The 25,801-nt window shown below is 36.4% G+C and overlaps 2 protein-coding genes across 2 annotated transcripts in view; both read left to right on the forward strand.

Annotated features, from left to right (window-relative positions):
- The first annotated feature begins 228 nt into the window (after positions 1-228).
- On the forward strand, positions 229-12,384 carry NDUFA5 (NADH:ubiquinone oxidoreductase subunit A5). The gene is made up of 5 exons (XM_045847924.1): positions 229-335; positions 614-658; positions 4,598-4,714; positions 8,781-8,846; positions 11,483-12,384. The coding sequence occupies exons 1-5, from the start codon at positions 315-317 to the stop codon at positions 11,582-11,584; spliced, it is 351 nt and encodes a 116-aa protein (XP_045703880.1). The 5' UTR covers positions 229-314; the 3' UTR covers positions 11,585-12,384.
- A 6,455-nt stretch (positions 12,385-18,839) lies between these two features.
- IQUB (IQ motif and ubiquitin domain containing) overlaps positions 18,840-25,801 on the forward strand; it is an 83,050-nt gene continuing 76,088 nt past the window's right edge. Inside the window, exons 1-2 of the mRNA XM_045847846.1 lie at positions 18,840-18,958; positions 24,203-24,615. Coding sequence (XP_045703802.1) covers positions 24,207-24,615 — 409 coding nt within the window. The 5' untranslated portion in view covers positions 18,840-18,958; positions 24,203-24,206. The remainder of the gene's footprint in view (positions 18,959-24,202; positions 24,616-25,801) is intronic.

Genomic DNA, 25,801 nt, shown 5'->3' on the forward strand with positions numbered 1-25,801 from the left:
GATTTTGGCAGCTTGGAGCATTTCCGTCAACCTTTGGGCAACCTGTCAGCAGTGGAAGGGACAGGAACGAAACAGAAGACACCTAACACACAACCGTCTCCCCCAGTGCCCAGATAGATGCTGGTGTACTCATTGCGCGTGCGTCAATTTTCCCACTCGGGGTGGGCGGGGCAAAGGCCCGGTCCAGTGGAGATCCTGAGAGGGAGGAGCCAAGCTGTTTCCAAGGTGATGTCGCGGCGGCCTCGGTGGTGGATTGAGCGGGTCTGAGCGAGATTTCCCAGAGGGCTTCTCGTACGCCTGTCTTCGGCGCTGTCATGGCGGGCTTGCTGAAGAAGGTGAGGCTACTGGAGGTCACTGGCGGAATTTAGACTGTGGGGTAGAGGCAGCTCGATAGCCCCTCATCCCGCGGGTGGTGGCTAGAACTGGCGCGGCTTGGCGATGCTTTGGGGCTCCCGTTCTTCTCTGCCCTCAGCGGTAGAAAACAGCTCTGAACTAGCGGCGTTGAGAGACCGGGAGCTTGTTTCAGGACACTGAAACCTGGGGGTTTTGCTTTTTCTTGGCTTGGTGGACGCGCCGAATTGTAAACAGCGTGGTCGTTTTTGTTTTTGAACAGACTACTGGCCTTGTGGGGTTGGCGGTATGTGAGAGTCCGCACGAGGTAGGTACCTCTTCTCTTTCTTCATTCTAGAATTCCCAAGGAAGAATAGAGAACTCGGCGACCTTGTTCGTCGACAGGTCAAAGGTATACAGACATTTTTAGCCCAGAATGAACCCTCATCGTGAGCTCTAGGCAAGAGGGGTCTACTTTGTTGATCCGGTGCTACATTTTTTTCATTTTGTCATTACCTTTTTCTTCAGCCACTTTTTTTGTTGACCTTTTTTGAGGCAGTTCTCGTGGCTTCACTGGTATTTCTGTTAGTGTCCCAACACTGTATCTCCCAAATCTGTATCTTAATTTTTCACCTTTTCCCCTGCCTCACCTCTTCTGCCTAGGTGCCCGAGATTCCACTTAGGCTTACTGAAGGTATCGCTCTAGCATTTGCCTCTTTTGTCACCACTTTTCCTGTTTAGTAGGTCTTTCCCTTCAGTATTGACGTGCTTCCATCTTTAAAAAACAAACAAACAAAAAACCCCTCAAAACAAAAATACCTCCTTCGGTCATTTTCCTTCCTCCAATTACCACACCATTGTGCTCCTTCCCTTTACAGGTAACTCGTTATCTGTACTCAACAGTTTCTATTTTTTTTTTTAGTTTTATTTCAAAATTTTAAAAAAAATGAGTTACAGTTTACAGTCAGTATTATTTTGTATTAATTTCTGGTGTGCAGTATAGGGGTTAGACAATCATATGTTTTACAAAGTGTTCCTCCTGATACTTTATCCAGTACCCACCCACCTGGCACCATACCTGTGGTATTTCCTATTGACTATTCTATAACTACCTTTCTCTACTTCTCAATCCCTTCACCTTTTTCACCCAGTCCCCCAGCTCCCCTCCCCTCTGGCAACCATCATAAATTTAACCAAGAAGGTAAAAGACCTGTACTAAGAAAATTATAAGACAGTGAAGAAAAATGGAAGAAGATGCAAGTAAATGGAAGCAGATACCACTTAATGAATAGGAAGAATTAACATCATTAAAATGTCCATACTATCCAATTTCTCTCATTCCCCTTTGAACACACTCCAGTCAGGCTTCACCATAGTGCTGTTTTCTTTTCAAGGTCACCATGCTCTCGGCACTGTTAAATTCAGTGGTCATCTCACATTTCTCATCTTACTTGACCCAGAAGCAGCATTTGACACGTGTGGCATCTTCTCCCTCAAGCACTTTTCATACTGTGCTTCAGGACTCTCCCTGTTTTTTACACCTGCTCTTTTTCCCCTCTCCCTTTTTGGTTATTCCTCATATTCCCACTTCTAACTGTTGGTGTTCTAAGACTTAGTTTTTTGATCCTTTGTCTCCTTTATTTGTTCTCGCGTGGTATCTGGATCTAGTTTAGTGGTTTTAAGTACTACCCTATACACTAATGACTCTTAGATTTCCATATCAAGCACTGACCTCTCCCTTTGTGAGAGTGATGTATATTTAATTGCATAGTGGACGACGCCTTCACTTGGATGTCAAGCAGGCAACTGAAAATTGACATGTCCAAAATTGGGTTCCTGATCTCCTTAAAACCTGCTCCTCTCTCAGGCTTACTCATCTCAGTGAATACAGTTCCATTCTTCCAGCCACTTAGGTCAAAAACCTTGAAATCATCTTTAATTTCTTTTTTCTCTCACACACCACATTTGGTACTTAAGTAAATCCTCTGTGTTTTGCCTTCAATATATATTCCTATTTTGACCACTCACCGCCACCTGTGCTACTAACCTGTTCTCAGCCACCATCACCACTGCTAAAGATAATTGCATTTGCTTTCTAATGGCCTCTCCATTTGTCGCTGCCTCAGTTTGGTCATTTTTCAACCACAGTAGAATCAACCTGCTAAAATGTAAGTTAAGACATGTCACACCTTTCCTCAAAACCTTCCTGTGGTATTCTCTATAAATAAGAGTCCTTACTATGGCCCTCCATCTCACTTGTCAGTAGACTGTCTCTTGTTTTTTGCCTGTCTCTGTTTCAAATGGAGGTTTTCATGAAGCCAGCGCTTTTTTATTGTTCTGTTCACTGCTAAAACGATGACTGGCACATGGTGTGTGCTCAGTAAATGTATGTTGAGCGATTGTCATGTACTCATTATGAGTTCATAATGACTTTAGATGCATTACAGATTCATTACAGTTTAGATTCAAAAACTGAAGTTATGGTTTTTCATTTCTAAATGTTTCATGCACTGTGGATTCTATTTTTCTTTTTTTTTTTTTTAAATTTAATCTTGTAATTTTTTCCATTACCATTTAGTCCCCTTCTATGCCCCTCCCCTAGAAATCATCATACTGTTGTCGGCGTCCATGACTCCTATTTGCTCAATCCCTCACCCCCTTACCTGCCCCCCCTGCCCCACCCCACCACTAGCTGTCATCCTTTTCTCCATCTATGAGTTTGTCCCCATTTTCCTGTCTGAGTCTTCTTACTCCCCAGGCTGGGAATTTGGACATCATAGTAGACACTTCTCTTACTCTTGAATCTTTGTATTTATTCGAGTCATGAGTGCTGTTGCTCTTTTTCTCTAACACCTCTCCAGTCTCACCTCTCTCTCCTTTCTCTACTATTATTACCACAGTTAAGTCCTTTGCTCTTGTTTAGAGAATTGCAGCAACCTTGCTACTGGCCTTTCTGCTTGCTCCTTCATTTAATCCTTTTTACTCACTACTGCCAGATTACTTTCTGGAAGCACAGATCTAATCATAAACTATGCCTAAATCTTTTTATTGCTCACAGAATAAAGCTCAAATGCATTAATTTGGCATGCCAAACCACTTAAAATCCTTTTCTGAGGAGGCAACTCAAATGCTTACCTTCTAAGCATTTCCTATGTGTCCTATATTGATTGTATTCATGTGCTGTCCTATAAAAATGCAAGTTATAGATGTAAGATGTTGATAACTATTGTTATTTCTAGGGGTCATGTTTTTCAGTAAGAATAAGGTCAATTTAATATATTTTATCTAACACACTGAGAATGTTATTTAAATGTATAGTTAATATAAAATTGATAATTTGTACTTTTTTCATATTAAGTATTCAAAGTTCAGTGTGTGTTTACACTTCTACCACATCTCTGTTCTGACTAGCCTCATTTCAAGTGCCCAATTACCATGTTTGGCTGGTGGCTATTCCATTGGACAACACAGATCAAGGAAAATAGAAGTACATACTGATTTCTTTATGTTCCCTGTATTTTTCTGTCGTTCAATCCTATATTTGTATTCTATGTGTAAAATGGCCATTTTCAACATCTTAGTTGTCCAAGTCCTACTGTCCCTCCAGGTCTACCTGCATTGCTGCCTTTTCTGTGACCCCTTCTCTGATATCTGCTGAAGTGACTACTTCCCCAATAGAGTAACAGTGCTAATATTTAATGAAACCTAATGAGTGCCAGGTACTGTTGTAAGTTATACAATACCCTATGAAAGAGCTACATTAATAACCTCATATTAAAACTCAGGTCTCTTAAGAGACCTTTCTTTTGTCATACCCTTTGCTAAAATTAAGAAGAAATGTGGCTAAAATAAACCCCCACACAATTCAGAGTATATGTTCTTTGTGACAGGCTCCGCATTGGTATAGTAAAATACCCTCTATTATGGAATATCATATTCAAATATAAAAATAATGTCTAAATATGCAGACCACTTTTTAAGTAAAATAATTCTTACAGGTCTTTAGGGTTTGTGTGTGTGTGTATGTATGCCTTTTAATTTTATACAATTAAACTAAAACATTTCAAATTAAAAAATAAACAAGGAAAAGTTTATTTTTCCTAAATTGTGAAAGAGATATGGCATGGACATGAAGAAATTACAGCAAAAATTAAGTTCTTTTTAAAAAACAGTTGTCTGGTTTTTTAAACCTGTAAGACTTTTTAAAGTGTTCCATTTAACCTTTGGTAGTATTTTAAGATGGAATTTGTATGATTTGTCTTTTCAGAGGCTAAGAATATTGTACACAAAAATTCTTGATGTTCTTGAGCAAATCCCTAAAAATGCAGCATATAGAAAGTACACAGAACAGATTACAAATGAGAGGCTGGATATGGTTAAAGCGGTAAGTACTTGACTTAAATTTTTTTTTTTTTTGATTTATGGTATCCAATGAAACTTTAACAAAATTCAGTTGGTGGTTTGTTTGTGGTTTTTTGTGTTTTTTTTTTTGCATATTCTACACTTTCTTATTTGTATTATCCTTTCTTCCATGCTTTTCTTTTATCCTTTTCCCTTTTCATTTATCAAACTCCTGTTTACTGAGTGCTTTCTGTGAGCAAGGGCCTATTAAATACTGGTATAACAGAATAAGATCAAGTGCATTTCCTTCTCAGATACCCTTAAAGTGTATTTAACTTGTTTCTACTTTAAAAGAAAAAGAAAACTGTATTTTTATACTTTTCTTTACTTCTGCCCTTTTTCTCTCTTCTCTCACAGTACTGTCAAATGAAGAATAGTTCACTGTCATTACTTTCACTTAGTAGTCCTAAAATTCTTTTCTCTGACTTGTGCTATTTCATTGACTTTTAACTGATTGGTCTATGTATAGTTCATTCCACATCATTGTATGTCCTATACTGCTAATAGAGTGATTTTTTTCTTCAGTATGTAAATCATGGTGTCTTTCAGCTTAAACGCTTGACTGTGGTTTCCTGTCTAGTGTTTTCCAAAGACTGAGTTTATAGATTTATGCTGAGCTGGTGGTATGAAACTCACCTAGCTATCTTTATCTATATGACTTTGATGTACAACCAGGATTCGGAACCACTGGCTTACATGATAAAGTCCTTAGCATGGATGGGAGGCTCCTGTGGTCTGGCTCTAGGTTATCTTCCCGATCTTACCATTTCCTATTTTGTACCTTATATTCAGCAATATACCGAACTGCTGACAGTTATGTGAATTTCATGCAGTTGTATTTTTGTGTTCTTTTTCCCCCCATCTTCCTGGAATGCCCTTCCCTTATCTATGTATGTGGCAGTTTTTACTTAGTCCTCAAGATCCATTACCTTTTCTCTGAAATCTTTTCATACATCCCTAAGTAAAGAGTGCAGCTTCCATGCTTGTAATGTACCTATCACACTTCACTGTGTTTCATTTATGTCTCCTCTGCTAGTATGCAAGCTGCTAATGAATGATGATTGCATCCATCTTGTATCCCAAGAATTTAGAATAGTACCTAGCACTTATATAAGGTCTCTCAGAAACGTTTGTTAATCCAAAAAGCTAAAAACAAATAGTTTTTAACAACCCCTTACACTTCATAATAATTATATCACTGATTCCTGTTTTCGGTTAAATTATCACAGATTTTTAACCCTCCTTAGAGCTACACAGAGTTTTAGTGAATATTATTAATGATTACAAGAGTATCTATTGACTAAGCCGAAAATGAAAATGAAAAAATATTTTTTCAGATTAATCTAGGGAGACAGTAATAGCATTGTTATAAAGTACTGGTTTGTAGCCTGTCCAAAGTTTTCATCTCAGTTCTTATACTTGTTTGCTAAATTACTGTTGGCATATCACCCATTTCTCTGTCTCAATTTCCTTATCTGTAACTTGGGGGTACTAATACCTATCCTGAACATTTATTGTTATGACTAAATGAGGTGATTTATGTGAAGTGCCTAACACAGTTGCAAGCATGTATTGAGCATTCAGGACATTCTACCTTGTTTAGCTTAATGGCATTATGCCATTGGTAAATAAAAGTCACATTGCTGACTTACCCTCAGTAAGACAAATTTTGAATTGTTTTTCTAACACTGACTTTTCTTGAGTTGAAAATAATGAACATTCTTTGGGTTTGTAACCTTTACCTTCCCGGGTCTCTTATAACAGTGACCAGATTCCCTCTTTTGTTTTTGATTTTTGGCTTCATAGCTCAGTTAATTCTGAATTAAACAATCTTTCTCAAACATGTTCATCTGCTTTTCCTCCCTTCCTTTATAACTACTCTTTATTTATTCAAGAAACACTGAATGCTGGTTGTATGCCACATGTTGTTCTAGGCATGAAAGCTAGTGCTTACATGACAGTGAACCAAACATCAAAATCCCTGCCTTCTCATTAATTATGGGAGACAAAAATAAATAAATAAGTAAGTAAAATAAGTAAGTGAATAAAGTACATTATGTAGTACGTCAGAAAATAGTAAATATAGTGAAGGAAAATTTAAAAAGGAAGATTTTTGTTCCAGGGTAATGAGGATATGTTATAATATGTGTTAGTTTCCTATGGCTGCTGTAATAAGTAAGCACAAACTTGGTCTCTTAAAACAATAGAAATTTTTTTCTCTTAACAGTTCTGGAAACCGAAAGTCTAAAATAAGTATCAGAGGCCCAAGTCAAGGTGTTGGCAGGGTTGTGTTCCCTTTGGAGGCTCTAGGGTAGAATTCATTTCTTGCCTCTGCTAGCTCTGGTGGTTTTTGGCATTCCTTGGCTTGTGGCTGCATCACTCCAAACTCTGCCTCTGTGGTCACATTACTTTCTCCTCCTCTATGTGTAATTTACCTCTGCCTTTGTCTTATAAGGACACCTGTAATCGTATTTAAGGCTCACTCAGATAATCTAGGAGAATCTTCTGATCAAAAGATTCTTAATCATACTTACAAAGTCTTTGCCATCTAAGGTAACATTCACAGGTTCCAAGGGATTAGTTCAGGTACAACCGGTGGGGCAGTATTCAGTTTACCACAATACAAGTGGTCCTCCCTAAGGAGATGATACACAAAGCAAGACTTGGCTAGAAGTGAAGGAACAACAAGCCATGCAGATACACTGGTCAGCCTACAGATGCCTTAAGGCAGTAGCATGCCAATTTCTGTAGAGAATATCTTTTTTTCTCACTCTCTTTTATTTCATTTATGACCTCAGAACTCACCCTATTTACATATATTTACATATGTGTATGTATGGTTTTTGGCTTTCAAAAACTCAGTCTCCTGGAAAATAAGTAAATATATGTCATTGGATCTTCTAGGTACTGTATCAGCATTTCTTTCTTTTTTTTTTTTAAATAACCTTGTATGGACGAATAATGTACAGAAAGAAATGTGCAGAAATCCATCATGAGTGTAGAGCTTGATGAATTTTCACAAAGTTATAGCACTCGTGTTAAAAGCAAATCAAAAGAGAGGACATTTCCAGAACACCAAAGTCCTTCTTGTTTCCTTCTAAGTTACTACCTCCTAAAAGATAACAGCTCTTCTGACCTCTGACAGGTTTTGAGTGGAACCATTGGTGTCTACTCTCTTCTATGTGGTTTCTTTCACTTAACATTACATTTGAGAGAATCATCTATGCTATTGTTTATAGTTATAGTTTGCTCATTCTCATTGCTTTATAGTATTTTCTTATATTCAAATACTGTAGTTCATTCATTCTATTAAATATGGTCATTTGGACAGCTTGTAATTTGAGGCTGATTTTTGCTTCTTGGAACATTCTTGAACATGTTAGTTGGTTAACATATTATGCGTTTCTGTTTGGTTTATACCTAGGAGTGGAATTCTGGGTCATAGAGTAATTATTTTTAATGCTAATGGTATCAGAGGAAATATAAGTAATACTAAGAAAATAAAGTGGTATTTTAAAATCTGTATTTTAGACAGACTGAATTAGGCATCATATTTCTTCTCTTAATAAGCATGTAAATATATGTTTAATGTTTTTTTAAATACTTTGTTCATTTGTTTTTAGAGAGAGGAAAAGAGGGAGAAAGGGAGAGAAACATTGATGTTCGAGAGAAACACCGATTGGTCACCTCTCTCATGCCCCCAACTGGGACCTACCTAGCCTGCAACTGGGGCATGTGCTCCAACTAGGAATCGAATTGGCAACCCTTCGGTTTGTGGGATGATACCCAACCCAATGAGTCATACCAGTCAGGGCTATGTTTAATACTTTTTAATGTTAAGATAGAAAAGCAATGAAATAGATTAAATGGGTTTCCGCCAAATACCTGGTAAAAATTAGTAAGAATACAATGAAAGAAAAATGAATTATGTTTGTTAGCAAGGACATTTTTTGTATATGAGTTTTTAAAATATAGGGTATTAAAACATTCAGATATTGTATTTATTTAAATATTTTTCTGTTGGTTTTTTCTTTTCCCTTAAATTATAGGAACCAGATGTTAAAAAATTAGAAGACCAACTTCAGGGTGGCCAAATAGAAGAGGTGATTCTTCAGGTAAAAAAAAAAAAAAGTTGAATATTTAGATGTTAGATGTTTAGCTTCAAAAATTCAGAGACACAAGGAATACAGGCACAAAACTGATATTCCAGAAAGAAAGGAAAACTAAGTGTCTTATATCAACTCACCAAATATTGTCTAATCACATGTAGAAAATACCCCTAATGTGTATGTTAGTTAAATATCATTGATTATAATTTGAATTTACAAATTACAAGCTTCTGTTAGAAGTTCAGAGTTTGATATTCTTTGAATATAAGGGGCACGTTCTTGTTAGCCTTAGTTTGGTTCAAATGAATAACAATATTACTGTTATTTCAATAATTTTATCTTTTTAGATATTACTTTTAAGTTTTAATGGCTTGGTAAGAATGCTACAATTTTTCATTAAATTGGGGGGAATGATGCTCACCCCCTTTTTTTAGTTGTGCATTTGTTTCCCCAATTACAAGTGAGGTTACACTTTAAAATATGTTCTTACAAATTAATATTTTTATTCTATTAATGTTTTTAATGTTTTTCTTATATATTTCTGAGTGTTTTTTATAATAAAAGTAATACTAATCTTAATCTTTTGCCATATTGCCTAAACATTTTTTTTTAGTGTGTTCTTTGCTTTTTGACTTCAATTAAATATTTTCTCCCATATGTAGAAGTTTTTCAGTTTTTTATTTGGTCAAATAATCCACCCTCTGTGTACCCCTATATCTTCCTTTTATATAAGTTTGACAAATATTTAGTTCTGTTTCATTTGATTTTTACATGTTTTTGTATTTTTCAAAAATGTAGTCATTTTTTTTGTTTTCTTTTTTTCAAAGGACAAATAAAAGGAAATTGTAGAAATTATTATAAATTAGGGAGTTATTTCACCAATAGTTGTGATGTTTGAAAGAATTGATAGGTGGCTCTGTTAAAAGAGGAATGGGGCATTCAGACAGCTTTTGAGGAGTGTAGACTGTTGCAGTCATTCAGAGACCTGTTTTCTTGGTCTTGCTATTCATTTGCCATATTGACTATATAGTGTTATGGGAACTTATTGCAAACTTCTTATTGTCCCCTTCCTAGTCCTCTTTCTTTTCTACCTGATTTCACTTTGATTATGCTTTAGGTGATAATTTATTACAAATTGTAATCTCAGGGTTCATTAAGTATTTTTAAGTCAGCCATGCAGTTCTGCACATTTTTATGGGCAAGATAAAGTTAATAATGTTTTATATAACCCAATATATCTACTATTGGAACATAATCAGTATAAAAATTGAGATATTTTACATTCTTTTTTACACTAAATCTTTAAAATTTGGTGTGTGTTTTATACTTGTAGCACATCTGAATTTGAGCTAGATACATTTCAAGTGATCACTGAGTAGTCTTATTTAGGTAGTGGCTACCATGATGGATGGTCCATTTTTAGAGGGAACGTAAGAGAGGAATGAGGAAGGGATAGTGTGTTAGAAGCTAGAGACGAGGGAGGGAGTGGGCTACAAGGGCCACATGCAGTAGGGTCCAGCTCCCTGAAATAGGGCTGGCTTCATTGATTTTCAGGGCTAGATACCCTCCCCACATGGTACAATGCTTTGGGTGTAGAAAAAGCATGAGTGTTCAAGAGACCTAGACCAGAAGGTTGGCAAATGGTCATCATAAGGGATATTTTTATTCAGTATTGCTACTGTTTTCTCATCAGCTTTTGTAAATACCTCTGCCTCCAGCTTTCCTTTAGTCTACTCTTCAATTTGTTGATACACATTTTAGATTGTTGCTGCTAAACATAGGTTGCCTGTCTTGAACCACTGGCATAAATGGGATGTTGTCTTTTAACTTTAGAATTACAGCGTTTGATGAAATCTAAGCACTTACTCTGTGTTTGAATTCCTTTTCTGACATCGTGACAAGTGTTCAATAGCGTTCTTCTAAGTTGGCCAGAGTTGTTGTATGTTGTTCTAGGAAAAGTGTGAAATGATGAGATACCTAAAATATATTTGTTAAATGTGTTATCAGTTGTGTTTGAAAGGACAAATGTGTAACAGTCTGATTAAGGAAACGAATCCAACCAATAAGTTATCTTTTGCAGCTACCGTAGTCCTACATTCCATAGATCACTGTTTAATAAAGGGGTCTCATGATTATGGACATGAAATCAGACAGGTGGCTTGTGACTAGCACTTGAAAAAATACAGTAGAAAACAGAGTGCATCATAGTAAAGGTAATTTTTTTTTTGTTTGAGTTATATTTGTATATTGTGGATCCCTTAGTAAATGTTTTTCTTTTACCGTGGGCCATGGTAAAATAAAGTTTGAAAGCCATTGACATCAATGAGGAGACATACTTTTGATCCTCAAAGAATTTGTAATCTAATGGTGAAATAGATGACTAAGATTGAACTCAGCAATTAAACAATTTAATAGCAAAATTTAACCAAATAGAAGAAATCAAAATCTTTGTTACTGATAGTAATTGCATAGCTGTGACAATTAAGGTAATTTAATTAATATTCAACATTTGTTGGTAGAACAGCTTATTAGGTATTAATACAATAATAATAGCTTTGATTAGTTATATTTTACTTATTAACTATGATAAATATCTATTACACAGTATAATCAAATGATTTTTTTTTAAATTTTATTAACAGGCTGAAAATGAACTAAGTCTGGCCAGAAAAATGATACAATGGAAACCTTGGGAGCCGTTAGTGGAAGAGCCTCCTGCCAACCAGTGGAAATGGCCAATATAATCATCATCAAATGACTTGTGTGCTGAAGGGAAACTGATGTAATTAAATGTTCTGTTATATCAAAAATATGTCCATATTATTGACATCTAATAATCAAGAAAACTGATGTAGAATATATTTAGGAGACTTGTTAAAACTGATGATTATGATAATAGGGACTTACGAATTAGTTTTTGTTAAAGCATTCATTCAAATTATTTCAAAGATTGATATTTTATAAAATAGAGGTTCTATAAGGTTTGAAAATTAATTGGAAAAATTTCTGTGTTTCAGTGCACAGGCCACATATTTGATAGGTGAAATATTTTTAGTAGTATTTCTGACACATTTGATTTTTTATTTATTCTGACAAAACCAGGAAGAAATTTATTATTGCTTAAACAGATGTGTAGGTCGCTGTTTGAAGTGAAGTAAGAGAAAAACCATTAAATTATAATTCATTGTACAGTTGAGAAAATTGATTTTGTATTTGAAAGAAAGATTTCTTATTTACAGTGGTAGTTGGGAAACTTAAATTTTTGTCGCATTTAAGGAAGTTAGCTTTCTGGCCCTTAGTCAAACTATACCAGCAGAGAGAGTTTCTCTAAAAGAAGAGATGATAAGAGTTCCTAAAGTTTATCCGGCATGTGGATAGGCTTTTATTCAAAACATCTTAGTTGTATGGTTATAACTTCCAGGTGGAGACACCAAGTAGTTTTTACTAAGTTTCCAATGAGTGTAGCTGGGTATCAAGATAAAGCTGTTCGAGGAAAGAAACAATTGACAAGTTTAAGGTTAAAAATAAAATTACTTTTCAGGTGTCCTTGCCTTTTCTTTCCAGCCCATATCATTTCTGAAAACTTAGTCAAATTTGGCATTTCTCACCTTCAAAGACAGTACTTCAGGGTTTGTGTGTGTGTGCATGTGTGTTCTGCTGTCTCTGTGACAAAGCAGAATCAGAATGAGAAAGAAAATTGTATTTTTCTTTTTCCCAATGAATTTCTCCCATTATAAAGATATAAATTGAATGCTAAATGAATATTTAAATGAAGTGGACTGAGCTACATTTTAGCAGCCAGACTGTAAAGAGAAAGCTGTGGGGGAAGTAGGAAAGGCATTAGAGGGAGAGTCAGAAGTCCAGGCATGGTTCTGGCGCCATCGTGAACTCAGTGACTTAGTGGAGGCAAGTTGTCAGCCTCTCAGAATGGCCTATGCCCTGCTCTGTAAGAGAAGTAGAATTTGTGATTTATAACTTTTCAATTCTAAACATTTGCTTTAGTATATAATATATTTGTTGATAATGAAAATAGATGGTTGATCCTAAACCATGTTAGGATAGATGCATTTAAGATAACTTTTTAACCAACCAGAGAAACAGAAAAGTGGCTTGATGAGCCTTTGTCATATTTTCAGCCCCATTTCTCCCATGATTCTTGGACATCTTACATATTGCACCAATAGAGCTCTAGTGGCTATTGATAAAAGGGGACCTTATTGATGTTTGCATTAGAAATGCAAGTTGTAGTTTAGTAGTAGCTATAATAATAATAGCTAATTTGTTAATGTTTGCCAGGCACCAAGTACTTGACTGATGTCACTTATTAAATGTGCACAACTCTTAAGAATGAAATCCTGAATATTATCTCCATTTTCCACACAAGGAAACCAGAATTCAATGTGAGTAGTGCTCCCTTGTAATGGTACAACATGGGGATCCTGGAAAAATTGAGGCAAAGAGACGGTGTAATAACATACCCATGGTCACATACTAGTAAGATATGGAGCTACATTTTGAACTTAAAACAGTCTTGCTCCAGAACTCATGCTCCTAACCTTATATTATTCCTTATGAGTGCTTGAGGTGTCACTCTTGCCTGTGCTTATATGGGCAGTACCAGAAGAACATAGATCCTGGGTTCTTGACTTTGTCTGTGGAAGTACAATACATGTAAAGAATAAATTTGAACAGAAGTAGTATACTGGATTTTATGCAAAAATCTTCACATAGATCACAGGCTGATAACTGGTAGGTATCTAAAAGGCATTGCGGTGTGGGCCGTCCTTTTTTTAATGTTTCATAACTTCCATTCTAACAGCCTATAAAACCTTAAGCTGGATTGTTTTTACTCTTTCAGATGTTTTCCAGTTTCTTCCTGTATACTTCCAGATTAAGATTTCCTGACCAGTTGGAAATGATTCTTCTATTTAAAGACATTCATTGTTGCTGAGGGGCAACTAGGCTAATATGAATAATTTCTAAAAATTTTTCTTAGACTTCACTTCTTAGACTTCTCGTGTGTTGTTTATTCAATTACTATACTCCAGACACTTCATAAGAAGCTAATCAATTTGAGCTTTGCAAACAAGAAAATGGCAGCAAAATCCATTCCCCCTTCTATCTGTGGACTAAATGCAGAATGTTCAAATACATAGGCATGCTTTCCTTTGGGGTGAAAATGGCTTATATCTGGAAAAATCACTGTATGATTTTTCATTGAACTTGTAACAGTTTTGAGAGTGAAAGGAAGTTATAAGAATAACATATAAATCATTATTGCCCTGGGCAAACAGGATAATGCCGTACCCACATGGAGTAAGGACTAGTGCTCAGAGTTGCCATGTTTGCTACACCTGGAGAAGCTGGAGTAGTTTGTCATCTGAATAGGAAGAATATGATAACAGTGGCAACCATCATATGCCATGGCTACCAGGCTTCACTCTTCATTCTGCTTCTCTACCTTTCTGTCAGAAGTGGGCAATTAGAAGGAGCTTATTTTGGATTGTTGTATTTCCTTTTCTAATTCTAAAATGTAGTTAGGTAAAACTAAGGGAGTTTGTTTTGTTCGTTTTTATAATGCAAAGCAGGCTTATTTGCAGGCACAACAATGAGTATTAGGACCCTAAATAAATAGGAGAGAAAGCAGTCTGTCAAGTGGAGATCAAGATTTTAAGTAGATGACTTTTGGACTTCTATTACAATGGGAAGACTTGCTGAATTGCTTTTATGATTTCACTGATATGTGGTTTAATGAACAAAACAAAATAGAAACAAACTCATAGGTACAGAAAACAGACTTAACAGCTGTCCAGTGGGGAGCTGGGTGAAAAAGTTCAAGGGATTAAACAAACTCAGACACACAAAAATGTAATTACAAGAGGGGAAGGAGGGTGGAGGGAAGTAGAAGAGGGTATAGGAGGGGTAGATAGTTCAGAAAGACTTGGGATGTTGAACACAGAAAACGGTATACAGATGATGTATTACAGAATTGTACACTTAAAACCTATATAATTTTATTAACCAATGTCACTCCAGTAAGTTCAATGAAAAAAAGTTGTCTCTTGCCCTGGCTGGTGCAGCTCAATGGTTTGAACACTGGCCTGTGAACTGAAAGGTCTCCAGTTCAATTCCTAGTCAGGGCACATTCCTAGGTTTTGGGTAAAATCCCTTGTTGGGGGTGTGTGAGAGGCAACTGATCGATGTTTCTCTCCCTCCCTCCCTCTCTAAAAAATATAATCTTAAAAAAAAGTCTCTCCATCTGATGCATCAGCAGGCTTTTCAATCAGGCCTTCCCAGCTATAATTCCTTTTGACAGCCAAGACGATATTTCTATTTATCCAGGAACTCTCCCACAAAATCTAGAGTTCGGTTTGACTACTCTCAGATGCCAAGGATTCAGGTCTTATAAGGCATTACTTAACATGTTACCCAACTGTAGAGTGGACTTTTGTGCTCCGATGCCATTTCTCCAGTCATCTATATCAGGCCTCGTGTTTTCTTTTTTGAAGAGAGACAATGTGTATAAAAAAGTTTTTACATGTAGGCTAACAATGAACTTTTTCTTCCCAGTCTCTATAGTTATAAGAAGAAAACAAAGATACTCCCTCTGCAAGGGTATTCTGGGGTCTAGGGTAAAGTACCATTCACTAAACATACCATGAGTATTTTGCATCTGTGTGCAGAATTTCCTTTAAAACTTGATACTCAATGGGATTGCAGCCTATGCTACAATAATAGTAATACTCTAAGGAAAGTAAATGAGATGATAGGAATCTCATATAGAGGAGTATAAATAGGTTTATTTTAAATAGAATTCACAAGAATCAAAATGGGAATGTGACATGAGATTTGAATTATTGATAGGAACTGGAGAAGTTGATTCAAAAATCGTTATGTAGAGGTAATAAGCCAAAACTTTAGTTAGTGGAAGAAAGTAGTGAGAAAAGTAGTCCTAAACCCAAAAGTTTTCACACATCCAAAGTTTGTTTCTTATATTACATGTCTAATGAGGGCTGATAGTGTTCAAGAGGCACGCAAGGGATCCGAGCTAAGGATGGCGCCATTTCAAGACATGCCTCCATAAACACAAGCAGAGGACAGGGAACATGGTGCATCACACCCAGAAACAAAAATATTAAACTGAAGTTGAGAAGAAAAATCTTTAAAAATCCTCACCCAAGGACATGGTCATTGATTCCAGAGAGAGCAGAAGGGTGTAGGGAAGAGAGAAATATCAGTCGGTTGCCTCCCATACCAGGGATTGAACACACAACCTTTTAGTGTAGTGGCTTACACTGCAACCAACTTAGCCACCCAGCCAGGGATCTTACAATGTTTTGAATGTACTGTAGAACTAAAAAATTTATCTTGCCATGCATTGCTAATTAAATTTCAGAGATTTTTTATGTTTATATCAGCAGCTAATTTTTTGCAGTGTGCCCAAATATAATTTATGGTGGATTAGCTTCTTTCTGTATATAACTCTGTAAATGAAAAGTATTTCAGAGATTCTTTTGGAGGGAATTCTCATCATCACAAATATGGGTGTTTTTTTATTCTTTCAGGTGAAACTTCTAGGTATTTATTTCCTTTTTTTTCTTTTCCTATAACGGGAGGGCTGACTATTTTTTCTCAAGGTAAAATATATTTCCAAAATTCCCTAAGTTCCAAACTCCAAAAATTTTCATAACTCATTGGAAGCAAAATCTGACTGGTATTAACATAAGGCTATTTGTGGACTTTATCTCACTTTAATGTGAATAAGAACATATTTTTCTACAGAACCATTAATGTGTTTGATTTTGTCTCTCTGATTCTATATCTCCAGATCCATGGAAGGTGTCACAGAATATACAGTACATGCCCATATTACCTTTCAAAAACAGGAAAAATTCTGAATTTCCAACATGTCTGCCCCTTAAAGGTGTAGAATAGGGACTATGGAAATACTATGGGTATTTCTAGTCTCTTAACTAGCTCACAGAGGTGTTAGGATGCAAATTTAGTCCATATAGGTGATTTCGAAAGCATGACTTTAAGACATCAGTATTCTTCTATTTTTCTAGTTCATTCACTTGTATTGAAATACATTTTAGCCTTAAGTACCAATGGTAAATACTTTGAAATGCTTGATTTCATAAAGCCACTAGGTGGCATCTTTGTAAAAATAAAGCACATTTTAAAATGTTCATTGTATAATAAATGCTGAGATAAATAAAGGTAGGTGTTTCATGAGAAATAAAGATAATTCATTAGGGACAATAAATTCCCCCCAAATATAGGTTTATTGTGGAAAGTAAATGGAAAATGATGTAAAATTATTTTTCTACTTTTAGAATTGAGTCTTTCCCATTGTTATTTTCAATTTGCATTTACATTTATTTTACACAACCAAATCATTATTGTGTGTGTGTGGTTTTGATGTGCTAATAACCTTTCCATCCTGAATAGAATGGAGGGCCTGGGAAGCCTGCCAGTTATGTTAGACTCAGATGATTGTGTAAGATCATCTCTACAGTAAAATATTAATAAAACATGAACACAGAGTGAGTATCCAGGCACATTTAACACTGGGAAGTACTTGATCTTCTCTACCACCACGTTTTCTTCCCTCCATATCCTACGTCTATGATTAAACCTAGTTTTTTCTTACATGAAGGGCAATGGATAGTACATTTCAAAGAGGAGAGCCAAGAAAGGTGAGTGTTTAAAACTAGTGGAATTCTCATTACTAGTAAAATTAAGATATACTATGACTTTGGAGGTGGAAGTGGAGGAGTATTTGGAGGCCCTTGTCTGCACACCTCCAATTACCCTGGTTTACCCATAAAAGACTAACTCTAGTGGTTTATGAATGTTCCTTCTTCCCTTTTCTCTGCTCTTCATGAATATGTGGATTCATGCAGTTAGTGGTTTAAATGCATTTGCTTTTATTGAAAACCATTATTAAAATCAGCTTTATCTGAGCTATAATACATATTTTATATTGCACTAGTAATAAATATTTTAAAATAGGGTGAGGACTAAAAAATGACATCGGACATTAGGAAGTTACTGGGAGGTGCGAAAGCAATTTTAGTAGAATGATATAAAGGAATGAAAACATTGAACATTATGAAGGAGGAATGAAGTGTACCATATATAACAAAAAATTTAATTTTATTCTGTTATATCCTTTTAAAATAGCAAAGCATGTTAAACATGGTAGCATAGATTATTGGTTTAAAGTAAAGGCTCTGGACTCATACTTGCTGGATTTAATCCTGACTCCCTCATTAAACCTCTCTAAACCTTAGTTTCTTCACTAGTAAAGTGGAGCTAGTCACTGCTCTTCCTTAAGTTATTGCAAGGATTAAATTATAAATATAAAGTAACAAATATTTAATAAATGTTAGCTATTATTATAAGGCAGCCACATTGTTATTACATTTGTAATAGGAATGTAAATGATCCTTTCCTCTAATTCTTTAAAACTTTCTCAATTTAAAGAATTTACGATGATAGACACACATAAAAAAACCCCCTTTACATTTAGTGATTCACAAAAGCTTTGCTGCTTCTGACCTAAAAGGGGTATTATGTAATAGCTCCTGTCTCCCTTTCCTCTGGTTGCCAGGAAGCTAAGAGCCAAGTTCTAAATTTAACAAAAGCAAGTAGGCACCTACTGTTGTACAACTGTGTTCTCCTTTGTCAAGGTCTTCATTCTCATCTCATATTTATATTTTCTATAATTCTGATTTCTTATGTTTATAAGCGTACATTGCTTCCAGTGTTTGGTTTGAAGAACGGTGCACTTCCACGAGTGTAAAAGGGATCTGGAAGAATGGTTGAGTCTGATTCACTTTCATATCTAACCTGCAAGTAACCACTGCCCCGCCCTTGCCCCGCCTCTGGTGCCCCTCCCACTCTCGTCCCACCCATTACCCCCTGGCTCCACTCCGCCCCTCGGTTGCCATCTTTTCAAGCGCGAGATCTTCATCTTTCGGGAGCTGGGCGAGGCGAGAGGAGGTGGTGCGAGGGTTGTTGCTAGGTTACTGCGAGCAACAGAATCGGGCTTCAGTTGCGCCTGTAAGGATACTTGGAGGAACCACCTGGACCCGAGTAGCCAAGTATCTTAGGTAGGAGCACAGATTCTCGTTGACCTCTCAAGACCCAACCCTTGGACCGCCCTTCAGTCGGGTACTCAACCCGCGCTGGATTCTGTGGTCTGTGTGCCGGGCGCTTGTGCCGACCCGGCTCTGGGGTCTGTTGGACCGGTCAGAATGTTCCACCCTTACTTTAAAAACTGTGCAAAGCAACCTTTCTTTCTTGGGTTCCTTTTCTGGGTCCGCGTCTGTGGTTTAGGATTCAGAAGGAGCAGCATCTAGCTAGGAGGTTATCACACCTCCCACCCCAAATGCTTTTTCACGGTAATAGTGTAGACGCCAGATGTAACATTTAGTTATCCACGGTGACCATTTTCAGTCTTTAGTAAATAGAGGGCTTGCAGACCGTTCTCACTGGCACTCTCACTCCATTCCACCCATGCTTTTGCTGTGCCTTTTTAAAAAGACTTTAAAACTCAAGTCTATTTGGTAGAAATCAAAACTAGATTGCTGCCTTACTACTTACACTACATTCTAGATCTATCATACCTTGTAGGTGAAAGGGGGACTTCTTTTTGTATATAACTGTAATAGAGATTGCGTTTTTCTTTTAAACAATTTTTAAGATTAAAAATATTTACTTCTGAATAGATAATACACACAAATGACAAAACGTTTAAACAGTAAAAAGAATAAACAGTGAAAATCTGCGTTTCACCCATTCCCCTCTCCCGCCAGAAGCTGCCTGGTCCTCCAGTTCCTCTTCTAGAGGTACTCTCTGCATGTACAAATATGTAGTTGTACCTGTAAAATTGTACCTACTGGTCTGTTCTTTTGTAGGAGGTCATCAAGAGGACATGACTGTGGGTTGACCCTTGAACTGGACAAGGCAGTGGGGGTTTCTTACCCCCTCCACTATCCGTGAAGGTTCTGCCCACTGGTCCATTACTGTTCTAGGAGCTGCTTCTAGGAGGAAGACTTTAGAGCAGGGGTGTCAAACTCATTTTCACCAGCGGCCACATCAGCCTTCAAAGGGCCGAAATAATTTTAGGACTGTGTAAATGTAACTACTCCTTAACTGTGAAAGAGTTGAAATTACATTCGGCCCTTTGAAGGCATCCTCGAAGCTGATGTGGCCCCCGGTGAAAATGAGTTTGACACCCCTTCTTAAGCGATAAGTGTGTTCTTGAGACCATCTGGTCTGTGAACATGACTCAGGTGGATTAAGGCCTCTCTACAAACTTAAATTTTGATAGGTGATTGCAGAGATCTACCCCTCTTTGCAGCTGCCCAAGACAAACCTCCTATGTAAGTTCTCTTGCTTATTAAAACTGCCACCTACTGCCCTGGCCCAGTAGCTCAGTTGGTTACAGCATCATTCTGATACACCAAGGTTGTGGATTCCATCCCTGGTCAAGGCCTACAGGGAAGAAGCAACCAGTGAATGCATGAAAAAGTGAAAAACAAATCAAAGTTCCTCTCTCAAAAAAAAAATCAGTAAAAAAACCCGCGCCACCTACCATACCAACTGGTGAGGTTCGCCTTTTTTTTCTGTCTCTTGAAGTTTTGGATTTCACCTGGGAAACTCTTGAGGTCGTTAACCAACAGCTTTGCTTTTTCTCTTAAGGAAATCATACAGTATGTAGCCTTTCAGATTGGCTTCTTGCTTAGCATAATTTGAGATTTATCCATATTGTTGTATGTATCAGTAGTTTATACCTTCTTATTGATAAGTTGTATTCCATTTATGAATATATCATGGTATATGTGTCCATCAGCTAAGGAACATTTGCGTTGTTTCCAGTCTTTGGTGATTAAGAATAAAGTCTTGCCCTGGCTGGCGTAGCTTGGTGGATTGAGCACGGGCTGTGAACCAAAGTGTCGCAGGTTCGATTCCCAGTCAGGGCACATGCCTGGGTTGCAGGCCATGACCCCCAGCAACTGCACATTGATGTTTCTCTCTCTCTCTCTCTTTCTCTCTCCCTCCCTTTCCTCTCTACAAATACATTAAAAAAATTAAAAAAAGAAAAAAAGAATAAAGTATTTATAAAGTTTTTTATAATGTACCTTTTTATTCCACTTGGGTACAGGACATAGATTGCTGAGTTATATGATAAGTATGTGTTTAATTTTATAAGAAAACTGACAAATTATCCCAAATGTTGTTCCAATGCATGTTTTTACCATCAAGTTATAAAAGCCATGTGTCTTCATGCTCACTAACCCTTGATATTGTTGGGCAAAAAAACCCTAAACAAACACATATTAACTACTGTAAGGTGTGCAGTGAATTTTCATTGTGATTTGAAGGTGCATCTCTCCAGTGACTAATGACATTGATCATCTTTTCATGTACTTGTTCTCAGGGCCAGAGGTAGAATGAGGTGATTGAGGCAACTAAGTCCAAAATTTTAGAACACATTTATTCTCAGGCTCAAGTGCAAGTGTAACGTAGTGCAGGCACCACATTTGGCTTCAGTCTCTAGTCCTGGCCCTGCTTATTTGCCTTCCATATGTATTCTTTGGTGATATGTCTATTTAATTGTTTACTCTTTTGTTTTGTACTGTTATTATTTTCTTATTGAGTTTTCAGAGTTCTCTATATATTTTGAATACAAGTCCTTTATCAGATAAGAGTTTTGCAGAAAAAGATATCTCCCAGTTTGTGGTTTGTCTTCTTATTTTAGTTGTGGTTTTTGGAGAGCAGTTCTTGGTTTTGTTGTTGTTTCTGATTTAGAAGATGCCATCTTGGCTGTTTTAGGGGATGACCCACCAGATAGAAACAGGAGCTTTACCCCCGACTCTTCAAAACAGGTGGATGAGTATGCTGCTAAGAGTTAGGGTTTGTTTAGATACTCTTTTTCTAATCAAGCCAGTAAGCTCTGTTATGGGAGAAAATGACCAAAAGGAAGATTTTTTTTTTTTTTTGTAGTGGGTGAGAGCCTAAAGAGGTTTGTTGAATTTTAAAAAAATTCAGTTTCTGCCCTGGCTGGTGTAGCTCAGTGGACTGAGCACAGGCTGTGAACCAAAGTGTCGCAGGTTCGATTCCCAGTCAGGGCACATGCCTGGGTTGCAGGCCACGGCCCCCAGCAACCACACATTGATGTTTCTCTCTCTCTCTCTTTTTTCCTTCCTTCCCTCTCTAAAAATAAATAAATAAAATCTTTTTAAAAAGTTTGGTTTCTGTTCAGTTTGATCTCAGTTTATGTTTTTTCCTCTTTGTTTTGAAATTTTAAAACTTTAGTTATTTTATTTCTGTACTGGAAACTTAACCATGTATATTTAATTTAACAACATCTAGGATTAATAATATCAGATCCCTCAATTTTTAAATAGTATAAGGATTCAGGAACAGTTTATTCTCATCTTTCCCTTCCTAATACTGTATTTTGTTGTCCAATATTTCAAGGTTTTGCTGTTATTTTGTGTTGACAATATTTGTTTGGGTTTACCCATGTTTATTATTTATTTGCTCATTATTTGCTCATCTTTTCTTCTTTGAACTTCATGCTTCCATTGGGTCCATTTTCCTCCTTTTTCAAGTGTTTCCTTTAGATAAATTTTTTTTTAGAGCAGGTATCTTGGTGGTAACTTACTTGTAAATAAATCTGTTTTCTTTCTAGAGAGATAATTTTGCTGGGTACACAATTCTGGGTTGGTTGCTATCTTATTTTAATTAGTACATTGTTGCCTTGGCTTCTAATTTTCTGATGAGCAATCTGCAGTGATTTTACTTTTCTTTCCTTTTTATTAATGTCAGCAAATTAATATGATTCAAAACAGTAGATGATATATATCATCTACTGTTTTCTTTCTGGACCTTCCTTGTTACTCTGTAATTTAATTACAATATGTGGCTATGAATTATTTTTCTTTATCCTGTTAGGTATATATTTATGTTGTGCTTCTTGGGTCCATTATATATGGATCTATATTTCATCATTTTGAAAAATTCTCAGTCAACAATTTTTAAGATATTTCCTTTTTTTCCATCTTTCTGTTTTTTCTGGGACTTCAAGTTGACATATGCTAGATCAGGGCCTGGCAAACTTTCTGCAAAGGGCTTCACAGGCCACGTACAGTCTCTTTGTATGTTCTTTGTTGTTTTTTATGTTAGCAACACAAGCCCATTCTTAGCTCACAACAAAGTATATGCTTAGCAGAAAAATATACTAGACTTTCTTTTTCTTTTTTCCATGCTTCCTAAACTCTCATATTTTTTATATCCTTATTTCTTTGCAGCTCTTTGTGTAAAATCTATTTATCTTGCAGTTTACTAATTCCCTCTTCAACTCTAATACTATATTCATTGGATTCAACAAATATATAGTTTTATTCCAGATAAAACTATACATTTTTTAAAATTTGTCAACTAGTAGCCAGACAACTTAACTGACTCAGGTTAATTTTTTTCTCCATAAGGATTTGTGCTTCAAACGGAAACCCCAGTCTCAGACTTCCCATCTCACTACTGTTCCAAATTTTAACCTTCCCTCTGCTGGTTGCCGCAGAAATTAGCCTCAAGGTCACCTCCTCTATCCCTCCTTCCTGACTGCCAGCCTCTGTAGTTAGGCTCACTGCTGACTGGCCCTTTACTACTCTGAACCAGCTCTTGTCTATGTTGCTTGGCTCTGGGCTGCCCTCCTCCACCCTGACCCAAGCTCCTAGATGCTGTCAAACTGTTTTCCAGGCCAAAGCTTCTGGTTGCAGTAAGCAGCTCAGGCCCTATCCTGCTCCAGGATCAGTGCGTACTTGTTTGTTGATATGTTTGTTTTGGGAATGAGTAGAGGTCACTGGAGATCTCTGCTACAACTTTTGAGATCAAAGCTGCCACCAAGAGTGTACTATCCAGGTTATAGTTGCCTTGTGAGTTGGGTTTCTTAGAATATCTAACCAATTGTAATGCCAGAGCATAAATCCTATGTTAGTTTTGTATTTAGGAAAAAAGTTATTCAAAAAGTCCTTTCACAAATATTGATTATTGGATAAGGAAGAGATGACAATATATTTCAAAATATTTTTCAATATATTCTTTAAAGATTTCTTTCAAATTACTTGTGCTTGGAGTTTCTTTTTGATAATACATGTTTACTTTCTGTGGTGTTTTTATTAAAAATTCACTGATGTTTTACCTGATGTTATTACCAAGATAATCATTTTTTTAAATTAATGAGCAACATTTTAATATATTATGAACATTACTGTATACCAGCAATGAATTTGATATTTGGTAGAGAAATTTTTATGTATAGTAAATATTAATTTTTCTCAATTCAGGAAGATGTCTAAACAGGAAGAAGAATTTGATGCTCAGGATGTTCTTAATGCAGCAGAAGAAAGTGACAATGCTTATGAGGCTATCAATATTCCAGTTACGTCAGAAGACCTTCCAGAGTCAGAAGACAATGAATTAGAACCAGAACCATCTGGTGGTGGCCGTGTTAAGGAGCAGAGTGACCAGAGTTCTGCAAGCCTGCCATCAAACGATGAAGAACAGCTCATGGAAGAGGTTATGTCTCCCCAACAGATTTCACAGTCTCTAAGACATTATAAAGAGCCCTATTTAACAGTCTATGATAATGCAACACAGTCAGCCAAGGAGCATTCAAATGATTATGTGGCATTTCTAGAAAAAATGAAGGCTGTGAAGGAAACTCTAAAAACACCAATGATGGATTCTTCAGCAACAGGTATTACCTAAGGAAGATAGGACATTTCCTATCTTCATTTTGAAGAATGGTTGCTTTTTCTTGTTTTTGCTTAAAGATTTGTTTTATAGTTGATGTTATTTCCCTTTTCCTATCCACTGAACTTCTCTAGCTACACCACTGGAATGGCTTAACTATGTGCAAAGCTTCTCTATTCTACAGTATCTACTTTCCCTAAATAAATGAACATCTTTAAACTTTAAATATATTTTCCCAAATACAGTATATTTTTTAAATGTTTACAAATCTTGAAAAATAGTAGGCAAGTTCTTGAATATAATTGTAATTTTTTTGCATGCCAATTTGGAATTAATTTTATGTAGACAGCAAATGGTAGGATGGGAACCTGACCCAGATTTCTGAGTTTCATATCCAGTGCTCACATTATGTTGCTTTTAAGTATGCCCAAATTTCTGTGTAGTTTTAACCTTATATTGAGCTTTAGAAAAATCATTCTCTTTCATTATAGTTAAAGATACAATATTGGTGGCATGTAGAAGATACTGCTACATTGTTGGTAACAAAGCAGAGCGGGGCAGCAAGAAAGTGGTTACACAGAGAACCTTTCTACTTGTGTGGTTAACTGACTGCTGCTTCTCCCCTTAGTCCACAAGTTTTGAGAGAGTTTTCACCCACAGGGTGGAAAACACCTGCTGCCACTTAATAATAACAACAGCAGTGTAGGGGAGCTGGTGAAATTTAGCTTTTGAATCCAGTGGTGTAGTGTACTCTTATGTGGCATGTCCACATAAGCATAAGCTAAGAATGAAAAGGAAGAAGAGGAAATTAATTGAGTCCAATTACATCTGATTGAAGGTGTTACTCTTCAATTTTATGATTTCATTGTAAACTTGGGATCCATTTTTTGATATTTTTGTGATTCCCTGATATTGTAGCTTATAACAAACACATGGTGACTTTTAAAAAATGTTTTCTTAGTCCTGAGGCTCACAAGTTCCTTAACACACCTCCTTTCCCAGAATTTAGGAATTTACTACTAAGAAAATTTTAAAATAAGTTTATCATTGAATTTCAATATATGAAAATTAAAATAGCCTTCTGAGAATTTAACATCTGTGGAAATGTTCTCTTTGCTAGCAGATAACTGTGAAAATAAGTTTTAACAAGCTCAAAGACCCTTAGCATCAACAATGCCTAGTTGAATTTC

Source organism: Phyllostomus hastatus, unplaced genomic scaffold, assembly GCF_019186645.2.
Source record: "Phyllostomus hastatus isolate PE091 unplaced genomic scaffold, TTU_PhHast_1.1 phas_contig_118, whole genome shotgun sequence".
Lineage (NCBI taxonomy): Eukaryota > Metazoa > Chordata > Mammalia > Chiroptera > Phyllostomidae > Phyllostomus > Phyllostomus hastatus.